Source organism: Platichthys flesus, chromosome 13, assembly GCF_949316205.1.
Source record: "Platichthys flesus chromosome 13, fPlaFle2.1, whole genome shotgun sequence".
NCBI classification, from domain to species: Eukaryota; Metazoa; Chordata; class Actinopteri; order Pleuronectiformes; family Pleuronectidae; genus Platichthys; species Platichthys flesus.
Window position 1 is genome coordinate 20,239,491 of NC_084957.1, and position 15,210 is coordinate 20,254,700.

General features: G+C 39.5%; 1 protein-coding gene across 24 annotated transcripts in view; it reads left to right on the forward strand.

Annotated features, from left to right (window-relative positions):
* neb (nebulin) overlaps nucleotides 1-15,210 on the forward strand; it is a 56,496-nt gene that overhangs the window by 37,699 nt on the left and 3,587 nt on the right. For 2 of the 24 annotated variants that reach the window (XM_062401989.1, XM_062401990.1), the window contains 29 exons: nucleotides 860-961; nucleotides 1,052-1,159; nucleotides 1,244-1,348; nucleotides 1,449-1,553; nucleotides 1,653-1,757; nucleotides 1,874-1,978; nucleotides 2,093-2,203; nucleotides 2,301-2,411; nucleotides 2,566-2,667; nucleotides 3,009-3,113; nucleotides 3,602-3,691; nucleotides 5,072-5,185; nucleotides 5,627-5,731; nucleotides 6,304-6,408; nucleotides 6,644-6,748; nucleotides 7,549-7,659; nucleotides 8,404-8,514; nucleotides 9,292-9,405; nucleotides 9,481-9,585; nucleotides 10,183-10,287; nucleotides 10,646-10,750; nucleotides 11,168-11,260; nucleotides 11,434-11,526; nucleotides 11,980-12,072; nucleotides 12,541-12,633; nucleotides 13,102-13,194; nucleotides 13,505-13,597; nucleotides 13,955-14,047; nucleotides 14,720-14,812. In XM_062401989.1, the coding sequence (XP_062257973.1) occupies nucleotides 860-961; nucleotides 1,052-1,159; nucleotides 1,244-1,348; nucleotides 1,449-1,553; nucleotides 1,653-1,757; nucleotides 1,874-1,978; nucleotides 2,093-2,203; nucleotides 2,301-2,411; nucleotides 2,566-2,667; nucleotides 3,009-3,113; nucleotides 3,602-3,691; nucleotides 5,072-5,185; nucleotides 5,627-5,731; nucleotides 6,304-6,408; nucleotides 6,644-6,748; nucleotides 7,549-7,659; nucleotides 8,404-8,514; nucleotides 9,292-9,405; nucleotides 9,481-9,585; nucleotides 10,183-10,287; nucleotides 10,646-10,750; nucleotides 11,168-11,260; nucleotides 11,434-11,526; nucleotides 11,980-12,072; nucleotides 12,541-12,633; nucleotides 13,102-13,194; nucleotides 13,505-13,597; nucleotides 13,955-14,047; nucleotides 14,720-14,812 (2,973 nt within the window). The remainder of the gene's footprint in view (nucleotides 1-859; nucleotides 962-1,051; nucleotides 1,160-1,243; nucleotides 1,349-1,448; nucleotides 1,554-1,652; nucleotides 1,758-1,873; nucleotides 1,979-2,092; nucleotides 2,204-2,300; nucleotides 2,412-2,565; nucleotides 2,668-3,008; nucleotides 3,114-3,601; nucleotides 3,692-5,071; nucleotides 5,186-5,626; nucleotides 5,732-6,303; nucleotides 6,409-6,643; nucleotides 6,749-7,548; nucleotides 7,660-8,403; nucleotides 8,515-9,291; nucleotides 9,406-9,480; nucleotides 9,586-10,182; nucleotides 10,288-10,645; nucleotides 10,751-11,167; nucleotides 11,261-11,433; nucleotides 11,527-11,979; nucleotides 12,073-12,540; nucleotides 12,634-13,101; nucleotides 13,195-13,504; nucleotides 13,598-13,954; nucleotides 14,048-14,719; nucleotides 14,813-15,210) is intronic. The other 22 variants (XM_062401993.1, XM_062401991.1, XM_062401994.1 and 19 more) reach the window with 21 other exon arrangements.

Here is a 15,210-nt window from a genome sequence, read left to right on the forward strand (position 1 = left end):
AACATGTAATCAGTTATTCAGTAAAAAGCAGCTTTGGCTGATTTGATAAATTTGATAAAATGGATCTATGCCTATTTTATATATGTTTTAATTTTAGCTATTTGATTAAACCTATGGCTAGATTTTTAATTTCAACTTTTTATGTAGATAATCCACTAATTTCCACAATTTCTTATCTAACACTGTTAAGGTTCCAAATTCATTTTACTGTCCTCTCTTGACTAAATCATATGAATGATATTTGTAGAAGCCCCTCTATTCATCAGCCATTCAGTGAGCTGGAGTGTAAGATGATCTGGTCATCATGAGCTACGTGGGCACTGCAGAATTTCATGACTGAAGTTTTGGTAACACGTGTCCTTGTCTGTATGTTCACCTGGATAATAACTCATTTTGTGTTTTTGCATGTTTCATAAAGCATGTTTTTTGTACATCAACATATGCATGGCACTCATCAGATACATTGCTATTATTCAATCAGGTTATATGATACATTGCGTTGAAATGATTACATTTTTAAGACTTTTATACTGTCAGAGAACTGTTGAAGAAAATCTTGGCGACTAAATGAGAAACTGTAGGATAAAATTTGTTTATACCCCAGCTTTAGTACATAATAAAAGAAAGAAATTATTACAGTGTCCTAATCTGAATTGACTTTAAGGAGGACTTTTGATGCTTATTTCAGCATATCTTCACAGATTCATTCACCCCCTTTTCTGGCATAGTTTAAGTTTAGTTTATTTACTTTAGCACAAATTATAAGTATAACACATTAATTCAATTATCACAGCAGCAAATTGATTATGAGAGATAATAACTTCTTTTGTGTTCCCATGTCCTCCTCCTCCTCCATCAGTGGAGATACAGGGAGCAGTATGAACGTGCCAAGGACAAGTTCACCTCCGTTCTGGAGACACCCGAGTATGAGGCTCACAAACGCAGCAAGAAGATCAGTGATGTAAGTTTTGGTGTTTCTTTTATACCAGAAATATGTCTTCATTTATTTTTCAATTGCTAATCTTATTTTGTTGTGATTATTACTCCTCAGATCATCTACAGGATGGAATACAACAAGACCAAGGCTAAGGGATACACCTTGCCTTTCGACACTCCACACCAGACGCACATGAAGAAGGTCAAGGAGATCACTAGCAATGTAAGTCCCACTCCAAAAGGTTCCATCCAAAAATATGAAACATGTTTTTGTGTTTGACGGTGTGGTTTTTCATTCATCTTGCAGTTGAAATATAAAGAGGTGTACGAGAGGAGTAAGGCTCAGATCAACATCGCCCCCGATGCTCATGAGATTCGTGCTGCCCGGGAGGCTTACAAGAACTGCAGCAATGTAAGTGATGGTGTTTGGAAAGTTCTGTTTCTGTTGGTTATTGAGTAAAGTTAAACTCTGAAAGTAATGACAAAATATGTACTATTGTGTTAATTACTAGCTGGACTACAAGAAAAAGTATGAAGCCACCAAGAACCAATGGATTTGGACAACGGACAGACCTGACTTCCTCAATAATGCCAAGAACTCCATGCAACAGAGTGACGTGAGTTGTTGCCTTTTGTTTATGTGTCCTTCATTTTTACATCAAGTACACAACCTGCAACAGGGTTTTTCTGAATTTCTCTCGTTGTTTCACCCACAGGTTGAGTACAAGTATGACAAAGAGATGCTCAAGGGCTGTGTGATTCCTATAGTTGACGACAAGTTAGCCGTCCTGTGCAAGAGAAATAATGAGATGTCCAGTGGTGTAAGTTTCCCTCTTCTTTATCAGCAACTATACAATGAAATGTAATTACTACAAGGCACAGAGAATATTGTTTTCAAATGTTGTAAACTAATAATGTTTAAATTTCTGCCTAACAGGTGAAATACAAAGAGAAGTATGAGCAGGCGAAGGGCCATTACATGCCTGTCAGCGACACTCCTCAAATTCTGCATGCCAAGTCTGTGCGAAGTCTGGCATCAGAGGTAAAAAAAAAAGATCTGTTATTGAGTAAATCTTTGGCCATTACAATATGACACTTTAGCACCTGTTATTATATCTACAACAAAACATGTTGAGATCTTTATTTCCTTCCTCAGAGCAAATACAAGGAGGCCAGTAAGAAGGACATGCAGTCAGGCTTGTTTACTACTCTGCCTGAGACTCGTGACACAGCCCACAGCAAGGAGATCAACAAGCTTGTCAGCGGGGTACAGCCTTCTCACATGTGTTTCACAGAAATATGATCGTCATAATCCTGAATTATTTTTGTTCTGCCATATTAACACTTCAAATCTCTCTTTTCAGAAACTGTATAAAGCAAAGTATGAGAAGGATAAGGGCAAGTCAGCTTATAACCTCATGATCGTTCCACCCGATGTCAAGCATGCCATCGACGTGGCCAAGAGTCAGAGCAGTGTGAGTCATCCCCACAATGTTGTCATGAATAACATTTTATAGATTTGATATACAGCTACAATCTATAGGTTGGGATAGTCTCATGTCTTCTTGATGAGCTGGTCAGTTTATAGCATAAACTGTATTCTGTCTGCTCTTCTGCTCAATGCCACAGATTGCTTACAAGAAGGCCGCCAAAGCCAACCTCCACTACACATCTGTAGTTGACCGTCCTGACATAAGGAAGGCTACCCAGGCTGCCAAACTCATCAGTGAGGTAAACGTCAAGTAGATGCAGTCGAAGAAAGAAATATCATATGTATACGCCCTCTTCGTGTCAAACGAACAGACTGACAGGGGGAATAAAGGGGGAAATTAACTGTCTGGCCATATATGCAATGTTTTGCAGAAAAAAATATACCACACATTGGCATTGAATACATCTTTTAATGTGTTTAATTTTAATTTAATTTAATGAGAGGAATGCAAGAGAAATGTGTTGCATCCACATGATCAAGAAAACTGTTGATCTCCCACAATTTATGTGTAATGACAAAATGGCACCAAAAAGCTTTTAACGACAAAATCTGTGAAGTAAACTGTCCTTGTTTCCATCAGATTGGCTACCGTGACAAGGCCCGTAAGGAGGCAAGCCGTGGAGGTTCTCTGGCCCACCGCCCAGACATCGCTCTGGCCACTGAGGTGTCCAAGCTGAACAGCCAGGTACATCAAACCAAATCTGTCTGTTGAAGCCACGGGCCAGTCACAGAGCTTTCCCACTGGTTCACTGCAGTCGTTTTCACATACATGGCAGCTGGAATCCTTCAGTGGAAGCCTTTCAACACCAGCTGCCTCAGTGTCAACGTCAGATCAGCTTCCATGTGCTAATATTTGCATATTAGCGATGTTGTGGTAGATGCTTAACGACAGTTGTGTTAGGGGGCTAACGATAGAACTAGCAGCTCTTTCATAACGCTTCCTCTGCCATCATGCATTTATAATCCATGCCTTAATCTGTCACTCCATGAAAGTAGATCTACATGTTTAACTGCTCATGTCATTGTACATGTCCCACCTCCATCTCTACATCTGTCCTCCTCCTTCCTCTTTATATACTTTTCTCTCCTTACTCCTCATCTCTCTCCTCCATTCTCTCCTTCCATAATGTCTTGTTCTATGTTCTCATCCATCCATCTCACTGCGCTTTGTAGGTGGAGGACAAGACCTCCCTCCATGGAGCCGCTTCCTATGATACACCCATGATGCGCCACATTAAGAAAATGAGTTCCGTGACTAGTGATGTAAGGAGGTTCATGCCCTGTAATTAATGGGCTGCTACTATGTGTGTGTGTCTGCTCTCTCTCTCTGCTCCCTTCGTATCATCTCTTCAATGACTGATTGGTTAATTTTAGTGCAGCTTGGCATCATGTGCAACCTCTGCTTTTTGTTTACCTAACCCACTCCGGCTCTTTACTAAGCATAGGCAAGCATTGCTTTGTTGCGTTAGTTCCACTGGTGTCAATACTGTACACTAATTATTTTTGTTGAATTTTAACATTTAATAATTTTCCAAATTTTTTTCCGGGTAACTCAGAAATTGGTCTTTCTGAAATGTTTGTTTGACGTTTGGAATAATTATTATTTGTGCTAGATTTAGCTGTTTTTCATTCTAAGATGATATTTAGGGATCTTGCCCTGTCTGACTTTGTCTCTAAAAGTGGTTGATCTTTCTTTCCAAAGAAGAATCCAGCCCGACCCTGAAACAACCACAATCATAGTCTTATCGCTTTCATATATACTTCTTTATATATGTAGTCCGTTTTGTTTCTATGTGCCTCACAAACGTTATATTAGACTCAGTTCACACTCTACATTAAAATGCATCTTGAGTGGTCGGATCAAAAGTTGGTTTTAAACATAAGAAAATGCACTTAAAATACTTGAAGAACAGAATTGTGGTAAAAATTCAGCATCTGAAAAGCAATCAAATCAAATTGGAAAATCCATTCACACATCATCAGTTGAGACTCACTGAGATGAATTCTAATGTCTGGTGTGAACTACAGTCCATCTTAGCTGAACTCATACATTTAAAGGTTATATACAGATGCACGACTTAAGGTCTGAACAGGGCCACCGTAGAACAGCATCTGAGGGCGTCTCCACAACTGATGGTTTGTTTTCAGCATTGACAATGTAAGGAGACATTATGACCTTATGTTGTTTGTGATTAGACATAGAGACCAATTTGAAAACTTGGAATAAAGTACAACAATATGTTAGATTTTCTTCTCAAGTCTGGAACCCAAATGCAGATGTGAACATGCCCTTTGAGATTGTTTGCCCTCTGGGACTGATTAGCACTATAATTATAAATAGATTGATGCATGGACAAGTGAATAATTTTTTTACAAGATACAAACCTTGACTGCAGTTTTTCATTTTTCTTGTATAACGAGGGATACAATTGAAGTTGAGGGTTAATATTGAAAATAGTTTGCACTGCTTTTACAAAAAGAGAATCTATGCAATATAATTAACTCATCCCTTTTTATACACTTTATACCAAAAAAAAGCATTATGTTGTTTCCAGTGTGATGGAGTTATTTAAATCTTCCGATGATTTAGGTCTCCCTGAAATCAACCAGCTGTATTAACACATATATATCCTGTCCTATTAGTTGAAGTACAAGGAGAAGTTTGACAAGGAGATGAAGGGAAGGAAACAGCAGTATGACCTGAAGGACAGTAAGATTTACCAGACTCTGAAGGATGCCAGCGCGCTGGCCAGTGAGGTAGGTTTTCTTCTGAGCTGCATCATTCCATCCATCCATTACTAGAATCTGCCATACCACTATATCCCTTTTTCAGGATGCAAGAATTAATATCCACACTGATAAACCACTTCATTCACAATCTCACCAAATACATATATGAAAGTGATCTACTGTAAAAATATACATCAATCAATCTTTATTTGTATAGAGCCTTTCATACAGGTTAGTGGTTCACAAATGACTTAGGAGCCAAGAAACAAGGAAACTATACAAATACTGTATTTAAAAAGCTTTAATGACAAATACATCAATAGGTGAAATAAAAAGAATAAAAAGTGATTAAGAGGTGATAAAAACAAATAATAGTATTAACAAACAGGTCAAGTTGAACAAAATTTCCAACATAGAATTACAGTAGCATACATCATTTTTTGCATGTGTTGTGATCATTGTCCACAGGTGAAGTACAAGGGCGACCTGAAGAAGCTCCACAAGCCTGTGACTGACATGGCCGAGTCTCTGTCCATGCAGCACAACCTGAGCACCAGCAAACTGTCCAGCACCGTAAGGCAGCGTCGCCCTCTAACCATCTCACACTGTCACTCAGGAATCTGCTGGGAGTCTGTTCACGTTCACTGAAATGTGTCTGAACTCAGCGTTTCCATCACCTCGACATCATTAATACTTTCACATGCTCATTGACCCTCTCATGCACTAAAGCTCCATCATCCACACCGACGCTATTCTGTGACCTCATCTGGTAGTGATCCTTACCCAGCCCTCTCACCCTTGACCTTTGACCCTCCCATACTTTCTCCATCTATTACCTCTGCTATTTCACCTTTTCAGCATCATTTTTTCCTTTAAGTGAATTTGTTTCCCTTTAGTTTATTAATTATCACTTAACCAAAAATGTAACCTTCTCCATAAATTGAATTCATTTCATTCTATTTTTAACCACCATTTTTAATTTTCCACTCATTATTTTGTGAGTATATATTTTTGACATTGCTAAGAGCTAGTGTTTCCCATAAAATATACTGTAATGGATGTGAGTAAACTTTCAGACAGACGCTCTTTCTCTTGTTTGCTGTACTGAGCTGTTCTGTCCTACTTGAATGGGAATTCCCCCATAGTACTGCTACAAGAAGAAATTTGAGGAGAGTAAGGGTCACTACCTTATGATTGCTGACACACCAGAACAGCTTCATCACAAGGAGGCTTCTGAACTTCAGAGCAACGTAAGTGGTGCAATGTCTGGCGTCCAATAAACACTGCACCTTCCCCAATAACACAGCTGCGAGTTTCAACTGTCTTCTCTCTCTCTTCCCTCTGACAAAAATGTATGCAGACTTGATGCTGCCGATAGATTACACAACTCAAACATCTTCCAAATTGTCTGTTCATTTCTAAATGAAATAATGTACCTGTGTAACATCTTTCAAACTGTTTGTTGACATTACATCTGTGCTGCAGGTGAAATATAAGGAGAAGTATGAGAAGGAGAGGGGTAAGCCTATGCTGGACTTTGAGACACCCACATATGTGACGGCTAAGGAGTCCCAGCACATGCAGAGCCAGGTAAACACCCAGTCTCTCACCTCTGAGCTTCAAGTAACCTCAAATGCAGTTTACTTTCTATTTCAGGCCTCTCTCCAATACAATTAACCCTTATTGTACTACCTCTTGTTAGAAAGTATTTTGAAGTACTTCATCTTTTTGGATGTCAAGCTGTTGTTTATATTAGACTCACAGAATGGTTCTGAAGTTTGGAAAAACAATTACAATGATTTTCATGCCGTTCATGAAATCCACTTAATCGCTTGGACACAGAGCCCAACATAATCAACCACCAGGTGTGGCTGCAGGGGGCACTGTTCAGTAGATGTTACATAGTGTCGCTTTAACATTGTGTGCGTAAGAAACTGTAAGAAGGTGTAAAATGCTTTGCCCAATGCCTTGCACATTGCTGTTCTCTAATACTGTATATATCAGAATAATACATGTGATATAATTTATATTCAATTTACTTAATATCACAATTTCCAATAAATTAATATTTCTCTCATTTAAAGTATGACACATGTAAAGTAATTGTTTCTCGCAACACCTGAACAAATTTCTAAGTAGCCTAGATTGTAGATATTGTAATTATAGAATTGTAATACATCTGATTGGATTGTCATTACTCCAGTGTTAAACTCCAGACTCCCAACATCAGAGTTCCTACACATTCACACAGACACACTAATACTGACATCAGAGACTGCAGACACAGAAAGGTGTAAACCAGGAGGAGGTATCTGCATTGTGAACCGGCCCTGCTTGCATGTGCTCACCTGAGCTCTGTCTGTCCTATGTCTCATGTCTGCGGCCAATAGAAAGACTATAGGAAGGACTTTGAGGAGCACATGAGGGGCAAGAACCTCTCAGGCTTGGAGGTCACCCCTGCCATGATACATGTCAGACATGCCACCAAAATAGCCAGTGAGGTAACTAAAGGATAATTTTTACCTGATGACTTCCCCTTTTTACCTCACCCATCCTTTATAATAACACTAAGAATACGTTACAGCCATGATCCCTCTTTTTGTTTCTATCCACTACTTTCCTTTAATACCAAGCGTGTTTCCTTCTCTCATGTAGGACGACCCATACAGTTCAGTTTTAATTCTTCCGCATGATTTCCTTCAAAACTCTAAACAGTTAATGAAACATCCATCTCCCTTGTCTCTATCCATTGTGTGACTTTTTAGAAATTAGTTTAATATTTCCGTTTATAATCATATCCACTGACATGTTGGATTCCTTCTTTCACCCTTCATGTAGCAGTTGTCTGTAAAAACTTTTCAGTTAAAAGTCTGCATGTATGCATGTTATGACTTGAATGACGCCGCAATGTTTTTATGGTGAAATACTGACTTGGAATTGTTATTTTGTGTTTTTATTTCCATGTTACATTTGGCACAATATGATTCTTCTTGTCTGTTATAAAGTTTTTTGTCAAAGTCACCAATGTCGCCACTTTATAAAATAATAAGACAAAAATGTATAAAAGAGATCTTAACTCTTAGTCTATCACTGCTTAGTTTCTTTTCTCAGTGGAGACTTGGTGGCTTTGAGCTGAAAGGGCAAAGTGCCAGAGCTTTGCCCCTGTATTGTCTGTATGTGTGCCTTGGCCTGGCCTGCCTGTGTGCCCCTCTCTGCAGTACTTCTGCTCTTCTTCCGTCCTGTAGAAAGAATACAGGAGGGATCTAGAAGAGGGTGTGAAGGGTAAAGGTCTAATTGCACTGGAGGAAACTCCGGAGCGTTTGCGTGCAAGGAATGCAACTCATATCCTGAGTGAGGTACGACTGCCTGAGAGGTGATGGCAGGTGGCATCACGCTACCAGCCGAGTGACTCCCAACAATTCTGCCCTTGGTGCATCAACTGCTGAATCCTCTCCCCCCTTAACTAAGCTTCATCATCCCACTAAAAACTGCTGGGTTTGACTCTTTGACCCTGCTTCATGACATCACTAACCCTCACGTTTTACTCATTACTTTGCACCTGGTAAATCATTCACAAACCTTCCTCAAATATACTCACAGCATTTCTTATTTTATTTTGAAAATACCTAATGATTTTTTGTATTTTCCAATTAGTTGACTTTTAACTTATGTCGATAGGCACCTATCAAAGCTGTATACAAAATTAAGTTTTTAGATCGTCGTATTCATTTTTATAAATAATTATAATAATAAATAACGGTTTGAGGTATATTCTTGGTATGTATGTTTTCAACAAACAGTTAAGATATTTAATATATACACTTGAATAACAGAAATTACAAAAAAAAGAGGTTTGTTGATAATAACTAACTGTGCTTTAACAAACTCTCCTTAACCACTGCTGTTTTATTTTTTCAGTTTTGATTGGAGCTTCAGACACATCCTGCTGTCTAATTACTTTATTTGTTCCTTTTCCTTTTAAAATCCAAATTTCTTCTGACTTTCTTTATTTACCATTTCCCCAGGCCTCATGGTTTTGCAGCCCTCCCTTATCATTCTAATCTGCCAGTTGTGTGTGATTTAACTGAGTACAGTGCTTTTAAGTAACGCTCTGTCCCCCGTAACATCAACAGAGAGAGTACAAGAAGTCACTGGAGCTGGAGATTAAAGGCAAGGGAATGATGGCTTTGGCTACGGACACCCCAGACTTCATGAGGGCCAGAAATGCAACTGACATCCTCAGCCAGGTCTGAATCATTGTCACTAGTTTTTATATTAATGTAAAAAGAATTGTGTTGATTGACTTTTTTACTGTTCTGTAGTCTAAGTACAAGCACACTGCTGAGATGGACAGGGCCAGCTTCACATCCGTCATCGACACCCCTGACATCATCCATGCTCAGCAGATGAAGACCATGGTCAGCCAGGTAGATTACTGAATTGGACCAATGCCCACAATCAAAGATTCAAAAAACGAATTGTTTACCCCTGTATCCGGATCATAGACCTTGAAAGAAAGATGGACGACGCATCTCCACTTCCTCCCGTTGTACAAAAATAAACCCAAAATAGGCTGGATTTGAATCCTGACATATTTGTGTCATTATACACCAGGGTCTTTGCCGTAGTGAATGTTGTGTTGCGCTGAGGTGTCCAGGTCCTGTAGATACATATACTGGACCAATTGCGAGTCTGTCTAACGAGCTGTCAATCATGACTAATTAAACCGAGACTTACTGGTAAAAATCATTTCAAACAAATGTTAGTGTTTAAGGTTGAGAAAAGTATTTTTTTTGGACCATGTCCTATCCACTAACGTGGAGGAGGCAGGGTTCATGACATGTACTGCAACCAGCCACCAGGGGGCGATCAAGATTCCTTTACTTCACTTTAGGGGAGCTATCATGTCGTCCATCTTTATTCAGTCGGATTTTAACACATCCCAAACCATGCAAACAGAAAATGTTTAAACAGCTGTCTCTATTTTAACTGAGATCCTTGCCGATGATATTTCTGTCCAACAGAAAAAGTACAGAGAGGATGCTGAGAAGACCATGTCTCACTATGTGCCCGTCCTGGACACTCCGGAGATGCTGAGAGTTCGTGAGAACCAGAAGAACTTCAGCACCGTAAGTAATACTTGTAAATGATGAGCTCCCCCGGGGGCACCATGTCTTCCACCGCCGAGGTCTTACAGTTTGACATCAGAGGTTCCTCCAGTGTCTGTGTATGTCTCCATGTCCTCTGTAAAGTATTATCTTCAATACTTTAAACCTGTGTACTGTTAGTTGAATGTCTTTTGTATGTTTAATCCATTCAGTCCAGTTAAGTGTTTGGTGTCAGTATTTGTCCTCAAAGCAGTAGAGTACACGTGTTTTGCTCATTAGAAACAGTAGTCATTGTTTTCTTCTGTCCTCTATGTTGTAGTTTGACATCATTGTGTCATTGTGATACATTTTAACTGCACTTTTGTTTTTCTCCCTGTAGCTTCTATACCAGAATGACGTTAAAAACAATAAGGGCAAAGTGTCTTCTGTAAAGGACACTCCCGAAATGCTCCGTGTTAAAGAGAATACAAAGAATTTCAGCTCGGTATCTACTTCATAATTTTGTTTTTCTTAACATATTCTAATACGTTTTTTTACACTTATAATTATTTTATTTTTTTTACTTTCCTTCCTCATTTTTTTTTAACAAACCCCTGATATGCAGCCCTTATTTCTTCGGACTTTAACCTTTTAAATATGCCTTATTTTAATTCCAGCCACTAACCCATGACAGTTTGTACTATAGTTGTTAGTGCAGAGCTTGTGTGGTGTTAAATTCTTTGTTCACTGTAGCTTGTTGGGTTCATGTCCAGAAATGTGTTTGTTTAAATGTTGTTTTATATGTTTGTATTGTTTTATGTGAAAGAAAATTGCTCAGTTTTGAAGTTTGATTCAGCACCAAGTCGTCATTATGCAAGAGTTAAACCTTCGGTGGTTGCTTTTATTCCTCGTGCACATAAAGATTCAGTACAAAGAGGATCTGGGAGGAGGAACAGCTTTATCCGAGACCCCTGAGATGGAGCGGGTTAAACGCAACCAGCGCAACATTAGCACGGTACTCCACAGAGTGACCCTGCCCATCTTCATCTCCCATTCCCTCCTTCATCATCTTGATCATCATCTATTTTGAAAACAGATTCCTAGAAGACACACAGCTTTATTTATATGTTGGTGTTAAGAGGGAATGTCTGTCTTACTCTGTCCCTTTGTAATGTGTACAATGGGCAGATTCAGTACAAGGATTCTATCGGTCAAGGCACGGCCATCCCAGATCTCCCCGAGGTGCAGCGGGTCAGAGAGACCCAAAAGAATATCAGCTTGGTAGAGACAGACCTGCATTGACCAATACTTATTATCCCCTTACAATCATTCCCTCTGACTTGTCCAAACTTTTTCCTTTTTTCCTTTTACCACCGTGTTCTCCCTCCTCCATCCTAACTAAGTTTCATAAACTTTTAACCATTCTGGTTTGATGACTTGATATTTTTCAATGAGTCTGTAGGATCATTCTGCCTCATGATAATACACTGGATTATCACCTTTTTAATATCACATATATATATTTCCCAACTTTATCTATTCACAACATCCCCGACCACCATCTTCCAACATAATATAGGAGTAATAACTTTTTTTTCTATTCTATTCTATTTATATTCAAGTGTTCACTGTTGTTTAGAATGAATGGGTTAGGGTTAGTCTGTAGTTATGTCTGTAGTATGTGTGCTTTTTGTTTGTCCCTGTCTTACTCTGTTTAACTTTTACACTGGGCAGATACAGTACAAGGATTCCCCTGGTCAAGGCACAGCCATACCAGATCTCCCTGAGATGAAGCGGGTCAGAGAATCCCAGAAGAATATCAGCTCGGTAGAAACCGACCTGCACTGACCATTATTTTATCCTCTGATAATAAATCCCACAAAAAACGCCCTCTGACCTCTACTCTAAATGTCTACCAAACCTTACTTTTTGGTGTTTTTAGTAGTTTTTCCCTCCTCCATCCAACTAAGTTTCATAAACTTTTAACCATTCTGGTTTGATGACTTGATATTTGTCAGTGAGTCTGTAGGATTATTCTGCCTCATGATAATACATTGCATTTAAACCCTTAATGAGGTATCATCTTTTTAATATCACATATATATATTTCCCAACTTTATCCATTCACAACGTCCCTGACCACCATCTACCAACATAATATAGGAGTAATAACGTTTTTTTTCTATTTATTCAAGTGTTCACTGTTGATTAGAATGAATGGACGTGTCTGTAGTATGTGTGCTTTTTGTTTGTCCCTGTCTTACTCTGTACCTGTTTAACTTTTACACTGGGCAGATCCAATACAAGGATTCCCCTGTTCAAGGCACAGCCATACCAGATCTCCCTGAGATGAAGCGGGTCAGAGAATCCCAGAAGAATATCAGCTCGGTAGAAACCGACCTGCACTGACCCTTATTTTACCCCCTGATAATCAATCCCACAAAAAACGCCCTCTGACCTCTACTCTAAATGTCTACCAAACCTTACTTTTTGGTGTTTTTAGTAGTTTTTCCCTCCTCCATCCAACTAAGTTTCATAAACTTTTAACCATTCTGGTTTGATGACTTGATATTTGTCAGTGAGTCTGTAGGATTATTCTGCCTCATGATAATGCATTGCATTTAAACCCTTAATGAGGTATCATCTTTTTAATATCACATATATATATTTCCCAACTTTATCCATTCACAACGTCCCTGACCACCATCTACCAACATAATATAGGAGTAATAACGTTTTTTTTCTATTTATTCAAGTGTTCACTGTTGATTAGAATGAATGGACGTGTCTATAGTATGTGTGCTCTTTGTTTGTCCCTGTCTTACTCTGTACCTGTTTAACTTTTACACTGGGCAGATCCAATACAAGGATTCCCCTGGTCAAGGCACAGCCATACCAGATCTCCCTGAGATGAAGCGGGTCAGAGAATCCCAGAAGAATATCAGCTCGGTAGAAACCGACCTGCACTGACCCTTATTTTACCCCCTGATAATCAATCCCACAAAAAACGCCCTCTGACCTCTACTCTAAATGTCTACCAAACCTCACTTTTTTGTGTTTTTAGTAGTTTTTCCCTCCTCCATCCTAACCGTAGTTCCATAAATCCCATTTTCCCCCCCAGCCTTAGTTTTCCTCTATTAGTTCCCTGGATTTCTTTAACTTAATCAATTTTTTCCTTCCCTCCCAAACAGAAAACTAATCAGAGTTTGAGTGTGTCGCCGCCATAATTGACGTCTCTTTTGCTCATTCTCGTTCAAAGCTTCAGTACAAGGAAGGAGTGGGACAAGGCACGTCCGTATCTGAGACCCCAGAGATGGAGAGAGTCAAACGCAATCAGCAAAATATTAGCACGGTACTCCACAGAGTGACCTCACCCTTTTTCTGCCACTTCCCTCAAACATATTGTCGTAACATCTCTCCCGAGCCTTCACGTGCTGTTTAAAATGTCTGAGCTGTTATAACTCCAATGAGCCGTGTGGGGTCACATAGACTGTGTCTCTAACATAACCTGCTTCTTTATTTCTTAGGAGGAAAAAAGCGTGTGTATAATTCCATGTTTTACCTCTGCCGTGATTTGTTTGTTTGTTTGTTTTGTTTGTGCTGTGTCTCCTTCTATCACCCTGTCTGTAATTGTCTCAGATTGACCTGATCTTTGTTCTTTTTTTCCCTCCACTTTCTCTGCATGAAACCCAAACTGCCTGCTGGGTAGATCAAATACAAGGACTCTTTGGGTCGAGGCACAGCTATATCGGACCTCCCTGAGGTGCAGCGGGTCAAACAGACCCAGAAGCACATCAGCTCGGTAGTGGAACCAAACCAACGTGTGCTTCTAACTGTTGAGCATGGTGCCCATCAATAATAAGCTCCCTCCCCTCATCTCATGCTCCCATCACCTCCTGCTCATCCATCTCCAACCAACGCAAAACAAACTACACTTTCTTGAGCTCCAGCCCGTCAATCACCACCACTCTGACCCCAATGCAGCCCTAATTCCATCTGTCCATTTCTTCTTTTTTCCTTTTATTCTTTCAATTCCTCCACCATCAACCCCCTCAAGCTGCGTGACACCCTCCTCTATCTTCTAACCCGCAGCCCAGCTTTCTTCACATTAAAGCTCATGCGTGTTGCAAAGTTAATTTCCTGCAAAGGGGCTAAATCTTGGAGGTGTAAAATGTGTTGTAATCTCAACGTCTGTGGGCACAACAGATCCTGGCTGTTCAACCGGAGCGACCAGGACGCATCACTCTATAGGACCAATTTCACAGACTTTTCTTAAAAAATATTCTTAAAAGCAAAAAGTGTGACACCTAACAAGTGAAAGGCATTTCCCCTCTGAGATTATTCAATCTCTTTTTCTCTGTATGTCCTCTGTAAGAGTATGTCTATGAAACCAGTCCTATAGGTGTGTGTGTGTGTGTGTGTGTGTGTGTCCTCTATGTATGGTTCAGTGTCTGACTGTGCTTCTGTCCTGTAGGTGTTGTATAAAGACAGTTCCGCCAAGGGAACTCCTGTGGTGTCCACTCCAGAGATGGAGCGAGTCAAAAGGAACCAAGAAAACATTAGCTCGGTACTTACAGAACAACTTCAAGAACATGTTCTACTCCAGAAATGTTCAGATAACCCTTTTCTAACCAACTTGTCCCCTGGCTCTAAATAATCATATTAATTCTCCCCTACTGCCCTCTCTCTCTTAATCCTAGAACACTAGTAAAACCATCATTAATGTCGGGTACATTTTAACCAATATAATTTACCCGATAAAAAATACTTCTAATCAAAATATACTAATGTACAGCAATACATGTCAATTTGAAGTACTCTTCTTTAATTTCCCCCTAAACAACATATCATGAAACTAAAAAAAGGGTATCATGGGGGGACCCTATAAAAAGGCTCTAAAATTTGTGAAAAATTAGGGGGTCGTTTAAGAAAAATCCCCCCCCCCAAAAATAGTAGAGTTTGGAA